Source organism: Megalobrama amblycephala, linkage group LG9, assembly GCF_018812025.1.
Source record: "Megalobrama amblycephala isolate DHTTF-2021 linkage group LG9, ASM1881202v1, whole genome shotgun sequence".
NCBI lineage: Eukaryota > Metazoa > Chordata > Actinopteri > Cypriniformes > Xenocyprididae > Megalobrama > Megalobrama amblycephala.
This window is the reverse complement of record NC_063052.1, coordinates 26,396,086-26,415,919: the sequence shown is the minus strand read 5'-3', so window position 1 is coordinate 26,415,919 and position 19,834 is coordinate 26,396,086. Positions and strand designations below refer to the sequence as shown.

At 41.5% G+C, this 19,834-nt stretch overlaps 1 protein-coding gene and 1 gene segment (V, D, J or C); one reads left to right on the top strand and one right to left on the bottom strand.

Moving 5' to 3' along the window:
• The window catches only part of LOC125275462 (immunoglobulin kappa light chain-like), a 50,399-nt gene extending 40,464 nt beyond the window's left edge, over positions 1–9,935 (top strand). For both annotated transcript variants that reach the window (XM_048202422.1, XM_048202421.1), the window contains exons 3-4: positions 8,388–8,421; positions 9,434–9,935. In XM_048202422.1, the coding sequence (XP_048058379.1) occupies positions 8,388–8,421; positions 9,434–9,756 (357 nt within the window). In that variant the 3' untranslated portion in view covers positions 9,757–9,935. The remainder of the gene's footprint in view (positions 1–8,387; positions 8,422–9,433) is intronic.
• LOC125275465 lies at positions 6,874–8,236 on the bottom strand. The segment is given in 2 exon segments: positions 6,874–7,628; positions 7,986–8,236. Coding segments are annotated over 2 exon segments (435 nt in total).
• Positions 9,936–19,834: the final 9,899 nt, after the last annotated feature.

Here is a 19,834-nt window from a genome sequence, read left to right as displayed (position 1 = left end):
ACAGATTTTCCCCATGTTTGTCCTGTGAGTGAGATTCACAAGACACATTAAAAGGGAATCTGAAAGCTGCAGGATAGACTGTGGTAACCATGATGAATCCTGAAGAAATAGCACAAATTTAATACATTTTCCACTGAAATCTAAAAGGATAATTAAAGTGAACAAACTCTTCATTACGGCTTTGACTGCTGATTAACTGTTGTAGCAAAAAATTATTCTCATGTTGTCTGTTTTTGTATGATATTGAACATGCCACTGTAAGCCCCCATACAGTAATAATTGCCTGCATCCTCAGGCTGGACTCCACGTAGATTCAGTGTGAAATTAATTCCAGAATAACTTCCACTGAACCGATCTGGGACTCCAGATTCAAGTCGACTTGCTTTATAGATCAGGAGTTTTGGAGCTTCTCCAGGTTTCTGCAGATACCAGCTCATGTCATCATCAACTCCACTGGTCCCAGTGCAGCTCATAGAGACTGACTCTCCTGCTTTAACACTCAGAGACTCAGGAGACTGAACCTCTTGATGAGACACTGAGAAAGAGTTCAAACATGAAGTTTGCATCTGCTGTAAAACAGTTTGTAACAAAGTTCGTAATGTAGGAGGAAAGATGACAAGGTCGGCTTTGACTACTGGCTGCTTTTATTCAATTCAAAATAAGAGGTGTGCAGACAGGCACAAAACAGTCAAAAATCAACATCAAGTCACTCCAAATAAACACAACAGAAATCCAGGAGTGTGGCAACCAGTAGTCCTTCTCTCTCTCGCTCACTCCTGCTTCTCCTGGCGTTTTATACTCTCTCCACGCCAATTACTGAAACAAGAGACAGGTGTTTGTTATTTGCGCTTAATCCACTCACTCACCGTGCCTTCTGCCTCTCTCTCCCGCTGCAGACTTCGCTGAACCACGCCTCCCTTGCCACATCCCCCACCGTCCGACTCAGGCCAGGGAGTCGTTCGGCCTGCAGGCCCCCCCCCCCCCCCCCCCCCCATTTCGGCCACAGCCATCTGAACACCCGGCCTGTGGACCACCTTGAATTTAAAAGGCTGTAAAGCTAGATACCAACGGGTGATCCGCGCGTTGGTATCCTTCATGCGGTGGAGCCACTGCAGAGGGGCGTGGTCCGAACAGAGGGTGAATTCCCGTTCCAGGAGATAATAGCAGAGGTTGAGGACAGCCCACCTGATGGCCAAACACTCCTTCTCCACGTTGCTGTACTTAGTCTCTCTCTTAGAGAGCTTGTGACTAATGTACAGCACCAGCCGTTCCTCCCCCTCTATCTCCTGGGACAGGACAGCACCCAGCCCCCTGTCCGATGCGTCCGTCTGCAACACAAAAGGGAGAGAAAAATCAGGAGAGTGAAGCAACGGCCCGCCACACAGATCAGCCTTTACCTGGGTAAACGCCTGCTGGCACAGCTCCGTCCATTGAACCGCATCTGGTGCCTCCTTTTTAGTAAGATCAGTCAAGGGGCTGGTGAGGTCCGAATAATTAGGCACAAACCTTCTGTAATATCCTGCCAGCCCCAAGAACTGTCTCACCTCCTTTTTGGTCTTAGGGCGCGGACAGGTTGCAACTGCTTCAGTCTTATCAATTTGGGGACGCACCTGTCCATGCCCCAAGTGGAAGCCCAGATACTTTACTTCCACGCGCCCAATTGCACACTTCCTCGGGTTGGCCGTGAGCCCGGCTCCCCTCAGCAACCTTAAGACCGCCCTCAAATGCTGCATATGCTGCTGCCAGTCATTACTAAATATGATGATATCATCTAGATAGGCAGCCGCATATGCAGCATGGGGCCGTAAAACCCTGTCCATCAGCCGCTGAAAGGTAGCCGGTGCCCCGAACAGCCCGAAAGGAAGTGTAACAAATTGGTGTAATCCGAACGGCGTCGTGAAAGCTGTTTTTTCTTGGGATAATGGAGATAAGGGGATCTGCCAATAACCCTTTGTTAAGCCCAATGTCGAATAAAAACAAGCTGTACCGAGCCGTTCAAGCAATTCGTCAACCCGTGGCATTGGATATGCGTCGAATTTCGACACAGCATTCACCTTGCGATAATCCACACAGAACCGGACCGAGCCATCCGTTTTAGAACCAAAACTATCGGGCTCGCCCAGTACTGTTGGATTCTTCTATTACCCCCATTTCAAGCATCGCACCTAATTCTTCCTGAACTACTTTTTCTTGTGTTCAGGCAAGCGATATGTCCGGCTGCGAACCACCACGCCCGGCTCTCGATATGGTGCTGAATGAGGTTTGTACGGCCAAGTAGGGGAGAAAACACGTCAGCAAACTCTGCCTGTAATCTGGTTAAATCAATGAGCTGGGAGGGCGAGAGATGATCTCCCCCTGGGCCAGGTTTTTTTATATTCGCCTCTGGCCCAAGATCATCCTCTCCGCTAATCACCGTCGCCAGAGATGATCTCCCCCTGGGGCCAGTGGGAGAGATTGTTTTTTTATATTCGCCTCTGGCCCAAGATCATCCTCTCCGCTAATCACCGTCGCCAGCATCACTGATTCTCCCTCATTCCATTTTTTCAGGAGATTGAGGTGATAAATTTGACATGCTCCTCTCCTATCTGAGCGTATTACCTCATAATCGAGCTCTCCAACTTGCCGTGTGACCTCAAACGGTCCTTGCCACTTTGCAAGTAATTTTGAACTTGACGTTGGTAGTAATACAAGCACTTTATCTCCCGGTGCAAATTTACACAAATTGGTCCCCCTGTTAAACAGAGAGAAGCTCTGTTTGTCCTGGGCCTGTAACAAATTCTCCATAGAGAGCCGCCCCAAAGTGTGGAGTTTTGTTCTCAGGTCCAGCACATACTGAATTTCGTTTTTTAGATTGAGAAGGTCCGTCCTCCCAAGCCTCTCTTATGATGTCTAACACCCCTCTGGGCTGACGACCATAGAGAAGCTCGAAGGGGGAAAACCCTGTGGAGGCTTGCGGGACCTCTCGCACAGCGAACAACAGGGGTTCCAACCATCTGTCCCAATTTTTGGCGTCTTCCTGAACGAATTTACGAATCATTGTTTTAAGCGTGCGATTAAAACGTTCGACCAGCCCGTCCGTTTGTGGGTGAAAGACGCTGGTCTGAATCGATTTAATGCCCAATAATTCGTAAAGTTCGCGTAACGTCCGTGACATAAACGCCGTGCCCTGATCAGTGAGGATTTCCTTAGGAATCCCCACTCGGGAGATTAAAGAAAACAGTGCGTCAGCAACACTCTTAGCGGAAATGTTGCAGAGAGCCACTGCTTCTCGATATTGTGTTGCATAATCCACAATGAATAATGCAAAACGATGTCCTCTTGCTGATTGCTCTAATGGCCCGATGAGGTCCATGCCAATTCTCTCGAAGGGGACCTGCACTAATGGAAGTGGGCGCAAAGGTGCTTTTGGAGTGGCCGGTGGGTTTACCAACTGACATTCACGACAAGCCGCGCACCACCTGCGCACATTCTCGTGAATGCCCGGCCAAAAAAATCGGGTCATGAGGTAATTTAGTGTCGACACCTGTCCTAAATGACCAGCCATTGGATTAGAATGAGCCGCCTGAAAAAGCATTTCCCGGCGGCTCCTAGGAACTAATAACTGGGTTGTATCTTCTTTTGTCTGAGCGTCTTGGGTCACTCGATACAACCTATTTTTAATAATTGCAAAATATGGATAGGTAAGCGGTTGTCCAGGATGGAGAGGCTGTCCGTCGATGGTACTGACCTGTTCAAACGCACGTTTCAGCGTCTCATCCTGAGACTGCTCCAGGGGAAAATCATCACGCTCAGAGAGAATAAGTCTCTCGATTTTGCTCTGTTCCCCTGAGGCAGTACCCAGTGGTCCCGGTTCAGTCTCCCCCGCCTGCACACTCGCGTTCCCCTCCGGTGCATTTTTTCCCCAAGAGGCATCCGTACATAAAGCCCCAATAATTCTCTAAACGCTGCCCAATTGGTTCCCAAAATTAACGGATGCCGGAGGTGCGGGTTAACGGCCACCTCAACACTATGCTTTTGGCCCCGGAATTGGATAATGATTGGCACAATAGGATAATCCACCACATCCCCGTGCACACACCGCACCTTAACCATGCAGCTCATATCCAATGCCCCGGATTGAATCAGACTTTGATGAATCGAGGTTTTGGTTACATCCTGAACCCACCAATGCCTGATAGGTACCCCCCTTAATACTCACAGGTATTTGGTACCATCCAGCCTGACCGGGGGCAGCCTGCGGGACATCCGAGACCCGGACCATTGTCCCCACCTCCATAACTGGGCACCTGTCCACGAAATGGTCCAGGTCCCCGCAACGCCAGCAGGCCGGCCCAGACCTCCCCGCCGCTCCAGTGGCAGAGATTGGATTAAGCGGCTGACGTGGGGAGAGCGGAGAAACAGGAGCGGGTTTTTTTTTTTTTTTTTTGAATGCATAGGCTCTAAATCTTGATCTAAGCCCCTGTGGACTTGTTGATTGCATAATTTCTGGCTTTATGTAGGCCCAAATCAGCTGATGATACTTACTCCAGATGCAGGTTGTGAGTTTCCAAATAATGATGGCTATTAAAGTCATGTTTGCTTTTGGATCTGTTATCATGGAGGATTTTCAGTGTGTGTGTGTGTCAGTGTCACACACTAATAGTTATCAGTGGAGTTTTAAGCGAGTGTTCAGTTCATATGCAAAACACTCTTTACTCAAAAACACTTTCAGATGTATCATGGAATTTACCACAAAAAACAATCAACATACATTTTACAACATTTTATTCATTAACAAATTATTTATTTTTTCAGTTGAATGAACAAAACTAAACTAGATACAGATACAGTTTTAATGTCAGTGTTGATGTTTGTGTAACTCTGTCAGTGTCAGTTTTAGAGCAGGAGGTTTTTGTACAGCCGCTCATTGGGTTTGTATCACTGTGGTACACGTTCGGTGGAGGAACTCGACTCTCAGTTGGAAGTAAGTAAATCTTTTTCTATTATTTTTTTTAAATATATATTTTTATGAAAATTAATTATAATTGTTAATAAAAATTACTGATTATTTATGTTTAAGAAATATAAAAAACATAAATATAACTCCTGTTTCTGCTGTCAGTTAGTACTGTACTGTAAATAATAATAATATGCTAACTTTCCTTAGTTCTTCTATAGTTTCAACAATCACTTTTTTTTTATTATTGAGAATTTTATCCATCATGGTAAATCATATTTGACAAAGAATAAATTATTGTATTTTTTTATTCATTTAGCATGAAATATAAAGCTAATATCTGTATAAGTAGTTTTTCTCACCTCTACAGATTGATTTAAAAGAGACAAACAAGAAAACATTAAAACATTAAAACAACATTTTTTTGCATAAAGTGTCAATATAGATAGTAAGACAGCTTAGGAATTATAAAAAGTTTAAACTATCTAAAGTTCAAACTATCTAAACTATCTATCTAATCACTAAACTGATTATTAACCGATGCTTTTAAAAATTATTGATAAATAAAAAGGTTTTTTTTAATGACTGACACATGAGACATTGTGAAAAGAAATGTGTCTTCATCTGGTGTTACTTTCAATCTACAAACAGCATAACTTAATAATACAGTTCATTTTTAACAAGAAATCATTTAATAATTTGAACACGAATGAAAAATAAATTCCTAAAAAGGAATTATGGATTAAAGATCCATAATATAATATTATAAATGATTAATCTTTTTTAAATCCATGTATAGACATATGTGTGATTGCTGGTAAATGTGTTTTTACAGGCTGTTGCACTTCAGATCTGCTTGATTAACTCTGAATCTCTTAAAGGGAAGTGAAAGACTGATAGAGCTGTTTTTAAGAAGAATGAAACTTCTCATATCTCTCTCTCTCTCTCTCTAGCTGCCACTCGTCCCACTCTCACGGTCCTGCCGCCCTCCAGAGACGAGCTGCAGCAGGGTAAGGCTACAGTGGTGTGTGTGGGCAGTAAGGGATTCCCCTCTGACTGGAAGCTGAGCTGGAAGGTGGATTGCAGCAGCAGGAGCTCTGCTGTGAATCTGAGTCCCAGTGTGCTGCAGAAGGATGGACTGTACAGCTGGAGCAGCAGCCTGAGCCTTACTGAGAGTGAGTGGAGCAGAGCAACAACCATCAGCTGTGACGCCACACACCCATCCCAGAATGCAGTGACCGAGAGCCTGAAAACACAGCAGTGTGATGACCAGTGAAACACACACACACATCACACATAGATTATAGGCATGCAAAATTATTCATTCTTACACACACAGTGTACCATTTTGCTCTGTATGTTAATCTTTCTTTAAGCCTGTTTTAACATGTAACTTTTCAATAAATGTGTGTTTGTTATTTTTTTTTTTTTTACCAATTAAAAGCTTTTTGAATCATTAATTGTGTGTATTTCTTGTAGCCACAAATGAATATTGTAGTTCCCTTTCGAAAGGGAACTCGCTCTGCGTTGCACGCTATGGGGTCACATGTAACGTTCCCCATAGCGTTCAATGAAGAGTCTCGTTCTGTTTCTCAGGGAACCATGGTTACATACGTAACCTGAGACATTTTTTCATTTTTAACAAAATATTTTGCCTTTAATTTTATTTGTTCCTGTATATCTTTCATTCATTTTATTTTGATTCTATTAATTTACATGTTGTCAATATTAAACATCAATATCATGAAAATAAACTTTTTAAATATTTGATATTAATTATACAGGAAAAATTAACTGTGATTTTTACCAGAAAATAGATTTAGGATCTAATTCAGACTAAACTGGGCTAGCTAGTTGAAGCATGTCTAATGAATAAACTTTTTTCTTTCATAGAATGACGTGAACAGAGATTCAGTTGAACTGCAGACTTGTTACTTCTCTCTCTCTCTCTCTTTATTTTTTACCTTGCTTGCAAAAGATCACTGATCCTCTAAACAGGTCTGTAAAATTATACATACATTAAATGTATATAAACAGTTTCCCAGTCAATCCACTAATAATTTTATTTTAGTGAATATTGGTATTTCATGATGGACTGATGTGAAATCTTCATTTTCATCACATAAGCTTTGGCCACAGTAAGCTTTCTTTCATTTTCATCTTGGATGTATTTTATTGTAATTTGTAATTCATGTGTAATTCATGTTTGAGACATGATGTTATTTATAAAATATGTAGAATGTGTTGAGGAGTGTGTGAATAATGATCATCAACATCAACATCTGCAGAAGCTCAAAGCAGCAGCGCTGAAGTATCAGCCAAGGAGGTTTTTATATGATGCTTTTACACTGTGTGAACACTGAGTTTGTGGTGGTCAAAAAATGTCTGCTCTGACAGTAATAAACTCCTGAATCTTCAGGCTGGACTCCACTGATAGTCAGAGTAAAATCCATGTGGTTTCCACTTTCACTGCCACTGAATCTAGAAGAAACACCTGAAGCTCTGTCTGATGTGTAATAGATCAGGAGTTTAGGAACTTCTCCAGGAATCTGATGGTACCACGCCATACAATACTTAGTGGTATTTTTTTGAGCACAGTCTATTGCTGGTTTATGATTACAGTGAATAGTGACAGTCTGATCAGGCTGAACTGTTTGAGCTTCAGAATGAGTCAGAATCTGCCCCATAGAACCTGAAGAGAGAGACAGAACACACTGGAGAATAATATAAAACTGATGAGCACATTTAAAAGTTCAACACTTACTTATAAGGCATCTGTCAGACTGAGCACACAACACTGTTGTACTACAAGGACTAAGTTTCCATATTTGCACATCAAAATTAATCAATGACTATGAACTTGAATCCAAAAATGTTAGCATATTACATTTACTTCACATGCAAAGGTTAAAAACATTAATATATGAAAAAAAAATTTTTATTTTTTTTTTGAATGCATAGGCTCTAAATCTTGATCTAAGCACCTGTGGACTTGTTGATTGCATAATTTCTGGCTTTATGTAGGCCCAAATCAGCTGATGATACTTACCCCAGATGCAGGTTGCAAGTGTCCAAATAATGATGGCTATTAAAGTCATGTTTGCTTTTGGATCTGTTATCATGAAGAATTTTCAGTGTGTGTGTGTGTGTCAGTGTCAAACACTAATAATCATCAGTGGAGTTTTAAGCGAGTGTTCAGTTCATATGCAAAACACTCTCTACTCAAAAACACTTTCAGATGCATCATGGAATTTACCTCAAAAAACAATCAACATACATTTTATAACATTTTATTCATTAACAATTTATTTATTTATTCAGTTGAATAAGCAAAACTAAACTAGATACAGTTTTAGTGTCAGTGTCAGTGTTGATGTTATGTAACTCAGTGTCAGTTTTAGAGCAGGAGGTTTTTGTACAGTCGCTGATTGGGTTTGTATCACTGTGGTGGACGTTCGGTGGAGGAACTCGACTCTCTGTTGGAAGTAAGTAAATCTTTTTCTATATTTTTTTTAATACATATTTTTATGAAAATTAATTATAATTGTTAATAAAAATTATTGATTATTTATGTTCAAGAAATATAAAAACAGCAATATAACTCCTGTTTCTGCTGTCAGTTACACTGTAAATATATGCTGTATAATTAAACACTTATATATATATGTGTGTGTGTAATGACTAATATAAGAATAAATTATTGAAAGTTTTATTCTGGTTTGACATTACCAAATAATATGCTAACTTTACTTAGTTCTACTCTAGTTTCAACAATCACTTTTTTTTATTACTGAGAATTTTATCCATCATGGTAAATCATATTTGACAAAGAATAAATTATTGTATTTTTTTTATTAATTTGGCATGAATTATAAAGCTAATGTCTGTATAAGTAGTTTTTCTGACCTCTACAGATTGATTTAAAAGAGACAAACAAGAAAACATTAAAACATTTTTTTATGCATAAAGTGTCTATATAGATAGTAAGACAGCGTAGGAATTATAAAAAGTTTAAACTATTTAAAATTTAAACTATCTAAACTATCTATCTAATCACTAAACTGATTATTAACCGACACTTTTAAAAATGATTGATTAATAAAACGTTTATTTTAATGAATGCCACAAGAGACATTGTGAAAAGAAATGTGTCTTCATCTGGTGTTACTTTCAATCTACAAACAGCATAACTTAATAATGCAGTTCATTTTTAACAAGAAATCATTTAATAATTTGAACACGAATGAAAAATTGATTCCTAAAAAGGAATTATGGATTAAAGATCCATAATATATTATTATAAATGATGAATCTTTTTTAAATCCAATATAGATATATGTGTGTTTGCTGGTAAATGTGTTTTTACAGGCTGTTGCACTTCAGATCTGCTTGATTAACTCTGAATCTCTTAAAGGGAAGTGAAAGACTGATAGAGCTGTTTTTAAGAAGAATGAAACTCTCATCTCTCTCTCTCTCTCTCTCTCTCTCTCTCTCTAGCTGCCACTCGTCCCACTCTCACGGTCCTGCCGCCCTCCAGAGACGAGCTGCAGCAGGGTAAGGCTACAGTGGTGTGTGTGGGCAGTAAGGGATTCCCCTCTGACTGGAAGCTGAGCTGGAAGGTGGATGGCAGCAGCAGGAGCTCTGCTGTGAATCTGAGTCCCAGTGTGCTGCAGAAGGATGGACTGTACAGCTGGAGCAGCAGCCTGAGCCTCACTGAGAGTGAGTGGAGCAGAGCAACAACCATCAGCTGTGACGCCACGCACCCATCCCAGAATGCAGTGACCGAGAGCCTGAACACACAGCAGTGTGATGACCAGTGAAACACACACACATCACACAGAGATTATAGGCATGAATAATTATTCATTCTTACACACACAGTGTACCATTTTGCTCTGTATGTTAATCTTTCTTTAATCCTGTTTTAACATGTAACTTTTCAATAAATGTGTGTTTGTTACATTTTTTTTTACCAATTAAAAGCTTTTTGAATCATTAATTGTGTGTATTTCTTGTAGCCACATATGAATATTGTAGTTCCCTTTCGAAAGGGAACTTGCTCTGTGTTGAATGCTATGGGGTCATGTGTGACGTTCCCCATAACATTCAATGCAGAGTCTCATTCCCTGTTTCTCAGGGAACCATGGTTGCATACGTAACCTGAGACATTTTTTAGTTTTTAACAAAATATTTTGCCTTTAAAAGGTTAGTTCACCTAAAAATGAAAATGTTGCAGCTGCGTTAGCTGCTATGGGAACGCCTCTGCGTGATTTCGTCGTGAAGCACGTATGAAATCTGTCCAATCAGGAGATGGTACGTCATAGGCGGGTGATGTCACTGACCAGGAACCATAAAGCCAGCCCGAAAGCACTCTCATTCAGCTTCTGTGTCTTCAGCAAGCGCTACGTGTGATTTGTCCTGTCTATTTATTGTTGTCTGTCCCAATATATTGCTTATATTGTGATTATGGCGAGCGAACAACATTTCAGGAAGTGTGTTCATCTCTGCCCGTGTTTTATCCCGGGAGGTGATACACATGAAATGTGTGTTGTCTGTTTTGGAATGCAGCATGCCCAGGCAGCTCTCGAGGGGGCTGCCTGTGTGCATTGAGAGCAGCTATCGATGAGAACGCTGCGCTCCCGCCGAGCTCTCTTTGAGAAGGGTGGCTCGGCTCGCGTTTCTCAAGGCTTGGGTCCCGTTTCTGCCGAGGCAGTGTTGCGCCTTAGGTCTTGGGGTTCGCAGATGGGTGTAGCAGATGGGTTAGAGACGGGCCCTGCCCTATCTCTGCCTTCACTTGCTGCATCTAAAAAAAAAAAAAAAGTGTAAAAAGTGTATCTATTTCAGAGGCAGGAAGCACGCATTGCGGTTTCTTCCACTCCGGTGGATACAGTCACATTAATGGCGTCTAGTTCTGAGGAGCTGGATGTTGTTAGCGTGGCTACGGGAGAATCTGAAGACTCACCACTTCAATCTCCCGCGAGAGGTTTACAGTTTTTTCCGACCTCCACACTGAGGTGTTCGGGTTGTGGAATAAGCTTTTTCTCATACTATATATTTTACATCAAAATGTGTGGGTATGAGAAAGCACTGTTATGGTGGCTGCTGGCGGGCAGCCGAGGCCAGGTATGAACTTCTCGCACAGACAACACCAGACAGTTCGCAGGCAAAATCCTCGAAGGCAAGACGGATCTGAGGACCGTCATTGCTGTTAGAGCTTCGCCAGAACCAAAGCCTGACAGTGTTCACCTCGTCATACGGTGCCTGTCTGCCCTTTGGTGCCCCCGCAGGGCACTGTGCTGGTTGCACAAAACTCACCAGGGCCCAACCTTGAGAGGCTGGTTCCCTGTGTAGTTTTTCCCTCCAAAGCCAGACGGCGTTTACCTCTTTATATGGTACCTGTCTGCCTTTGGTACCCTCAAGGGGGCGCTCTGCCAACCCCGCCGCAATGCCGGGGTGCAGTAATTCCTCGCGAGTCACTCGAGGGTGGCTCGCACTCTCTGTGGCAGCCAAGCCAGTTGTTCCCTGCCAGTGTGCCGATTCAGGGCATTGTGTTGGCTGCACAAAACACATTAGGGCCCAGCCTCGAGAGGCTGTTCCCTGAGTAGTTTTTTCTCTCCAAACAGTCAGATGGCACTAACCTCAATTATATGGTGCCCATCTGCCTTTTTGGTGCCCCCAAGGGGCGCTCTGCTGACCCCGCCGCAACGCCGGGGCGCAGTAGTTCCCCGCGAGTCACCCAAGGGTCTTCATGGTAGCCCAGTCAGTTGTTCAGGGCATTGTGCTGGGCATTGTGCTGGCTGCTCAAAAACATATCAGGAGCCAGTCTTGAGAGGCTGGTTCCCAAGAAAAAAAAATAAAAAATCCTGAGGGTGGTCCTCTCCGGAGTCAGATGGCGTTCACCTCTCTTAACGGTGCCCGTCTGTCTTCGGTGCCCTCAGGGGGGCACTCTGCCAATCCCACTGTTGGGACGCAGTGGTTCCCTGTTCGCCCTCTACCCTGCCGTTCCCTGCCGATGTTCCGTTTCAGGGCACTGTGGTGGCTGCATATGTTACCAGAGGCCAGCCTTGAGAGGCTGGTACCTTCAGTAGATTTACTGACAGAGTGAAGTCTGTCATTTATATCTACAATGGGTCCTGACAAGCAGGCTCTGGTGATGGCACAAGAGGTACTGACTCTTCTGCGAAAGGAGGCTTTAGAAGGGATCCTCCTCCCGGCAGGGAATCAGGGTTTTTTTTTTTTTTTTTTTTGCCGTTATCTCATTGTGCCAAGGAAAGATGTGGGAGTTGTGTCCGTTTTTAGATCCTATCAGCTATTGACACAAGTTAGCAATGCTGACAATAATATATTTATTGTGTCACAAAATCAGGTCCGAGGACTGGTTTGTTATGATAGATCTAAAACGCACATACTCCCATGTATCAATCCTTCCGCAACACAGGAAGTTCCTAAGGTTTGCTTTCAGGGACGAAGCATTCCAATATTGGGTTCTTTTTTTTGGCCTAGCGTTGTCACCCTGCACCTTTACCAAATGTGTAGATGTGGCTCTGACACCCTTGCGTATGTGGGGCATCCGCATTCTAAACTACATAGACGATTGGTTGATTCTGGCTCAATCAGAACAGATGCCGACTCAACATTGAGATGTTGTTTTCGCTCACATGAAAAGGTTGGGGTTGAGACTAAACGCAAAGAAAGTGTGCTTTCTCCAGTTCAGAGAACCACTTATCTGGGCGTGGTATGGGATTCAGTGGTTATGCGAGCCGTTTATCTCCGGCTCGTATATCATCAATTCTCACTACCGTCTCGGACATAAAGCAAGGCCAGTCACTCACTGTCAAACAGTTTCAGAGACTGTTAGGTCTGATGGCAGCAGTGTCCAACATGATACCTTTTGGCCTGTTGAACATGAGACCACTGCAGTGGTGGCTCAAAACCAAGGGGTTCTCACCAAGGGGGAATCCGTTTCGTATGATCAGAGTCACGCAGCGCTGCTTACGTGCTCTACTCATATGGAAGCAACCTTGGTTCCTATCCCAAGGACCTGTGTTGGGGGCTCTCAGTCGTCGCGTCACGCTAACGACAGATGCATCCTTCACGGGTTGGGGGGCGATCATGAGTGGTCGCTCAACTCGAGGTCTATGGCAGGACCATCATCTCAGGTGTCACATAAATTGCCTGGAAATGATGGTGGTATTTCTTGCATTGAAATACTTCCTTCCAGATCTCAGAGACTAACATGTCTAATACTTCGGTCTAATACTGCATCCCCGCCCGGAGTTATGGAGACTGTGGCCGTGGCCTCTGAGGGGGCACGTCTCATAGATTCCGGTCTCTCAACTGAGGTTGTTGAGACCATACTCCAGTCCAGAGCTCCCTCCACGAGGAAACTATATGCACTGAAGTGGAGATTATTCACTTCTTGGTGTGAAAATCACCAGTGGGATCCAGTTAACTGTCCTTTAAGTGGGGTATCTTTGGGGAGACACCCGCTTATTACCCGTTTCCTCCATGACACTTTGAGGCTTAGACCTGCAGTACGCACAAGAGTTCCGACCTGGGATTTGGCCGTTGTCCTTCAAGGCCTTTCTATGGCTCCCTTCGAACCTATCGAAGAAGTGTCAGAAAAGTTTTTAACACTAAAGACAGTGTTTCTACTATTTCATCTCTCAAGAGAATTGGAGACATTCAAGCCCTGTCGGTTTCTCCATCGTGCCTCGAATTTGCGCCTGGTAATGTAAAGGCTTTCCTCCATCCCAGACCGGGATACATTCCTAAGGTTCTCCCTAATACTGCAAGACCTATTGTACTGCAGGCCTTCTGTCCTCCTCCATTTACGACATCGGACCAGGAAAAGCTTAATCTGCTGTGTCCAGTATGGGCACTAGATGCATATGTCCACAGAGCTGCCATGTGGAGAAAAGCTGATCAGCTATTTGTATGTTTTGGTGCACCTAGGAAAGGTCTCCCAGCATCTAAGCAGAGAATGAGCAAGTGGGTGGTCGAGGCCAGTTGGACAGCCTTCACCATTGGCTGTTAGGGCTCATTCGACTCGGAGTATGGCTGCCTCCAAGGCTTGATTTCAGGGGTGTCCCTTCATGACATTTGTGATGCGGCAGGCTGGTCCTCACCGCACACATTTGTGAGGTTCTATGAACTTAACTTCAGCTCCACTCCAGGGGCGCAAGTGCTACTGTGAGTTGTGCGCTTCGGCTTCACACAATCGGTCACTTGCTCATATGGCGACGTTCCCATAGCGGCTAACACAGCACGACTTCCCTTGAAAGGGAATGTCTCAGTTGTGTATATAACCTTAGTTCCCTGAATAGGGAACGAGACGCTGCGTTGCCATGAAATACTCCCTGCATGCCCGTTAGCGACTTGCTTCAGACTTTTCAGAAGCTGAATGAGAGTGTTTTCGTGCTGGCTTTATGGTTCCTGGTCAGTGACGTCACCCGCCTATGACGTACCGTCTCCTGATTGGACAGATTTCATACGTGCTTCATGATGACATCACGCAGAGGCGTTCCCATAGCGGCTAACGCAGCGTCTCGTTCCCTATTCAAGGAACTAAGGTTATATACATAACCGAGACGTTTTTACCTTGCTTAAGGTGCAAAAGATCACAGATCCTCTAAACAGGTCTGTAAAATGATTATGAATTGCACCAAATAATTTTTTTAAGAGGCTGGAATATATACATACATTAAATATATAAAAACAGTTTCCCAGTCAATCCACTAATAATTTTATTTTAGTGAATATTGGTATTTCATGATGGACTGATGTGAAATCTTCATTTTCATCACATAAGCTTTGGCCACAGTAAGCTTTTTTTCATTTTCATCTTGGATGTATTTTATTGTCATTTGTAATTCATGTGTAATTCATGTTTGAGACATTCTGATGTTCTTTATAAAATGTGCAGAACGTGTTGAGGAGTGTGTGAATAATGAACATCAACAGCAGCCTTCTGTGTATCTGTGTGTTCAAGTCAGTGAGGTGAATAATGATCTTCAACATCAACATCTGCAGAAGCTCAAAGCAGCAGCGCTGAAGTATCAGCCAATGAAGTTTTTGTATGATGCTTTTACACTGTGTCAACAATGAGTTTGTGGTGGTAAAAAAAAATGTCTGCTCTGACAGTAATAAACTCCTGAATCTTCAGGATGGACTCCACTGGTAGTCAGAGTAAAATCCATTTTATTTCCACTTCCACTGCCACTGCATCTAGAAGAAACACCTGAAGCTCTCTCTGATGTGAAATAGATCAGGAGTTTAGGAACTTCTCCAGGAATCTGATGGTACCAGGCCATACAATACTTAGTGGTATTTTTTGAGCACAGTCTATTGCTGGTTTATGATTACAGTGAATAGTGACAGTCTGATCAGACTGAACTGTTTGAGCTTCAGATTGAGTCAGAATCTGCCCCATAGAACCTGAAGAGAGAGTCAGAAAACACTGGAGAATAATATAAAACTGATGAGCACATTTAAAAGTTCAACACTTACTTATAAGGCATCTGCCAGACTGAGCACACAACACTGTTGCACTACAAGGACTAAGTTTCCATATTTGCACATCAAAATTAATGAATTGACTATGAACTTTAATCCAAAAATGTTAACATATTACGTTTACTTCACATGCAAAGGTTAAAAACATTAATATATGAAAAAAACTATTTGTTTAATGCATAGGCTACACTATTTACAATAAATTAAGTCTAAATCTTGATCTAAGCACCTGTGGACTTGTTGATTGCTTAATTTCTGGCTTTATGTAGGCCCAAATCAGCTGATGATATGAATGTCTATATACTTACTCCAGGTGCAGGTTGTGAGTGTCCAAATAATGATGGCTGTGAAAGTCATGTTTGCTTTTGGATCTGCTATTATGAAGGAGAGCTGTCAGGCATAAATTCAGAGATCTATAAAGACCTCCAAAGCACTGAAGCATGCAATTCATATGCAAAGGTTCTTCAATGTAAATTACCTTTCTGAGAACAAGAACCTCTCTTACTGTCAAGAAACATGTTTTAAAAGGTCAACAGAGACAGTTTTTTTTTCTTGAACATCCTAATAAGTTGAATGATCTCATTTGCTGAAAAATAAAATCAATAATCAATTGAACAGATTTCACTCTTGTTCTGCTGTAACACTGGGGACTTGAGGAGTTGGTGTAGACTCATTGTGCAGAGTTAAACAATTTAAATGGTTTAAATTACAATGAGGAGAAATGATTATTAGCCTATTATTTCACTCTAATGCTAAAACTCTGTATGACAATTATTTTATAAATTAATTAATAAATATGCAAAAGTAAACAGTAACGTGATATTTACAGTAGGGCCTATAAAACACAAAGAACACTGGATGCAGTTTATATTGATCTGAGTTGATCAATTCACTTGATCATATTCCAGTGATGATGAAGGTCTTTAAGTTGTGCATGTGTAAGATTTCAGATCAAAATGCTTACAGTAGCCTACACATGTAAATCAGTAGTTGGTGTTCACATAATGTGAGGATGAATCATATTGAATCTCCATACATAGCTGGAGTAATATCCTAGCATAAGTGGTAAATTAAAGTTGCTATTGTTGTTTTCATCACTAGGGGGCAGCATCACAATATATACCACTGTCCTGGTATTTGTGTCTTAAATGTGAATGTATTGTACACACATAAATACACACATTCATGAAGTTTCATTCAGTGATTACAACAGACTTCTAGTTCCCAGCATGCTTTGCTTCTGACTGTTAAAGGAGAGTAAATGTTCAAATTAAGTGCTATTTCATGTGTTTTGCTCAATATTAATATGGGGTAGATCTGTTAGTGTTTAAAGTTGTATTATTTTGGAATTTAAAAGGTTTTCTGGTATGTGTGAGTTTTTGGGGTTACTATTGTGCTGAAGAGTAGAGCCTGTGGTTAGGTTTATGATTGGCTGAACAACATTAAAACTATAATAATTTTATTTAAAGAGTAATGGTTGTGCACGCTATTGCACAGTGATGGTCTCTTTGAAAGAAACTTTAGTACATGTAGGTGTGCTTTTGTTAAGTAACTTGAAGTAACTATATCTGATCACATTTAAATCTATTATGAAGTAGGCTATATTACTGAATATAAAATTACATGCATTATGATATATTAGTAAATATATTATTACATATTTTTCAATATATGAAAAGCGGCAATTCCTTTTGTATTATTCAATATATTGTAATATATTTACGCAATATATTTTTTCTGTATATTTTCAAATATACTGTTAAATCATGTAATATATTGATCATTAATATATAGGGAAATATATTTTCTTCCCATAAGGACTATTCACATCACATCACATCAGTCAGTTGTGACCGTTCCATTAGATAAAGGGAATGTGTTGAGGTGAGTGCAGCTGTGCTAGTTGTGGTGTAATGTCTTCTATCTCAGACTAATGTGCAGAGACAACAAGGCTAAGGCCCAATCCCAATTCTATTTTATACTCCTTCCCCTTCCCCTTACCCCTACGCCTACCCCTTCCCCTTGCCCCTTGAAACAGAGTGTCAAGGGGTAGGGCTGAAAATATTCCCCTAAGAAATGGGACACCACTACTAGACCGTTACACATCATCATAAGTCGTCGCTAGCTCCTACGTCATAGATGCGCCGATGTTTATCACACATCTAAGATGCCATCGATAGCTGTAGTGATCTCTGTTGCTTGGGCGACAGCTACATACAATACTGATGAATAAGCACGCAAACTGAATGCACTTTTTGTTTATATCATGTAACGTACACGTATTTATGGACGTAACCACAACAAAACAATACATTAATCAGGCATGCGGCAAAAAGACAAGTTAGCTGCCACCGGATTTGAATTTATGTTGTCAAATCAATGCGGGTTTCAATAAAATATAAAAAAATATGTTGTGGAACTATCATAAAGTAAAAAACATTAGCGAACTTTTTTCATAGCGATTTTAACAAATCTTTTTTCGGAGAACATAACCGTATACATGAACACAAGATTAAAGGCAACATAAAACAAGTGATTATTTACTTACTAAAATACTGTTTACCGTAAAAAAATACTTACATTAATGGGTCTCTCTGCTCGCTCGGTCGGCCATGTTGGAAATTTATCATACCCCTTCGTCTGAAGTGTGGTCCCGAAAAATCTTCGTTTGAAGGGCTACCTGGCCCTTCCCCCTACCCCTTCCCCTCCAACCAAATGAGAATTGGGACACCCCTACCCCTTCACGTGAACGCGCGAAACAAAGGGGAAGGGGAAAGGGGAAGGGGTAAGAGGTAGAATTGGGATTGGGCCTAAGTAAGCAATTTACAGCTTGATTTTTGTGAACTAATGCGAATACTTGAAATCTGGCATAGTTCGACATGTGACAAACTGATTATGTTTCTAATTTTAAACTTGCTTTGGACTTGCTTTTTTCTGTAAAGCTGCTTTGAAATGATATGTATCGATATGTATCGTGAAAAGCGCTATACAAATAAATTTGAATTGAATTGAATTGAATTGATAAAAGTGTCTGCAGCAGCAAGAGTTGCTATTTTGATCAAAGAGTATTTTGATCAAGCCCTTTATCTCTGTTGCACTTTCTTTGAGCAGCCTGACATTTCATCCACTTGCTTGAGTTTGTGCCTTTTTTTTCTAAACAGTTATATTTCAAAATTGTAATTTTTGCAGTTCCGTTTTGTGCTGCTGTGATGCAGAAATTACACACTGTATGTTTAAACATGATTTACAGACTTTCTACATCACATAGCATAGTGTTTACCAAGAAAATTATGGCTGTCATAATTTTTATTACTCATTGAAGTAGCAGATGCTGCCTCCAACATCAATTTTCTTTTGGAAGGCTTTATGTTTGCTGTTTTATTGCACACCTTGTGGAAACTACAGTACACCACTTGCATCTTTACTACATCTCTTATACAGTAGCCTATGTCTGTTTTTTCATGTTTGTTGCTACACCATTTATTAAAGTTTATTTTATTTTTACAAAGACATTCATGTGTCTTTTAATGCTTTACCTGGTGAAACACAGCCTTGGCATTTAATGCCCAGTGAAAAGCAGCACCCCAAAGCATCTAATCACTGTCCACAGCGTGGAACTTTGAAGTGCTATCAGGTTCAACGCTGAGGCGGGTGAATAGGCAAACAGACCTTTATTGTCGTAGAGGAGGTTAAGCACAGAATAAAAGAATAGTTGAGATCGCTTGTCTGCCCTGGAGCCTGGCTGCCCCAGGAGGAGGGGAAACCGTTCTGAGAGAAGAGGAGCAAGCGTCCCATACACAAGCATCATATTCTCTGGTGGTAAAGCTAGCGAGATGCAGGTGGAATGTTATTTTACCCTTTCAAATATATATATTTGAAATTGAACAGTTTATTGAACCTTATAATGATAAAATAAGTCAGTAGGAAAGTTTACTATAGGCATTATGGGACAGGCATTACTCTTGGCTCATTAGGTGACTTTCACTTTGCTTTACCGCTGCCTCTGAGGCTCATTAGGACTTTTACAGCTGAGCTTCTGATTACCAGCTCTGATCTACCTCCCCTTTAGAGTTCAGAACACAGCCGCGGGTTACCTTGGGTCAGTGCACCCACACACAGGCCCTCATACAGCCCGGCAGGCGTGGTCATCACCATAATTCCCGCTCTCAACCCGAGCATCATCACCCAATAAAGCGTCTGACTGGTGGCTTTTAAGAAGGTTCAGTGTGAATGACGTAAAAGATTCAGCAAATGGTACTGATGCATCAGCACAACGTTTGTTCGTGTTCACTTGGTTGTCTTTGGGTTGGTGTATGCTGAGATTAAGTATTTTGGCATATTAAATGTAATAGTACAGTATAATTAATTATAATTCTGCAATTA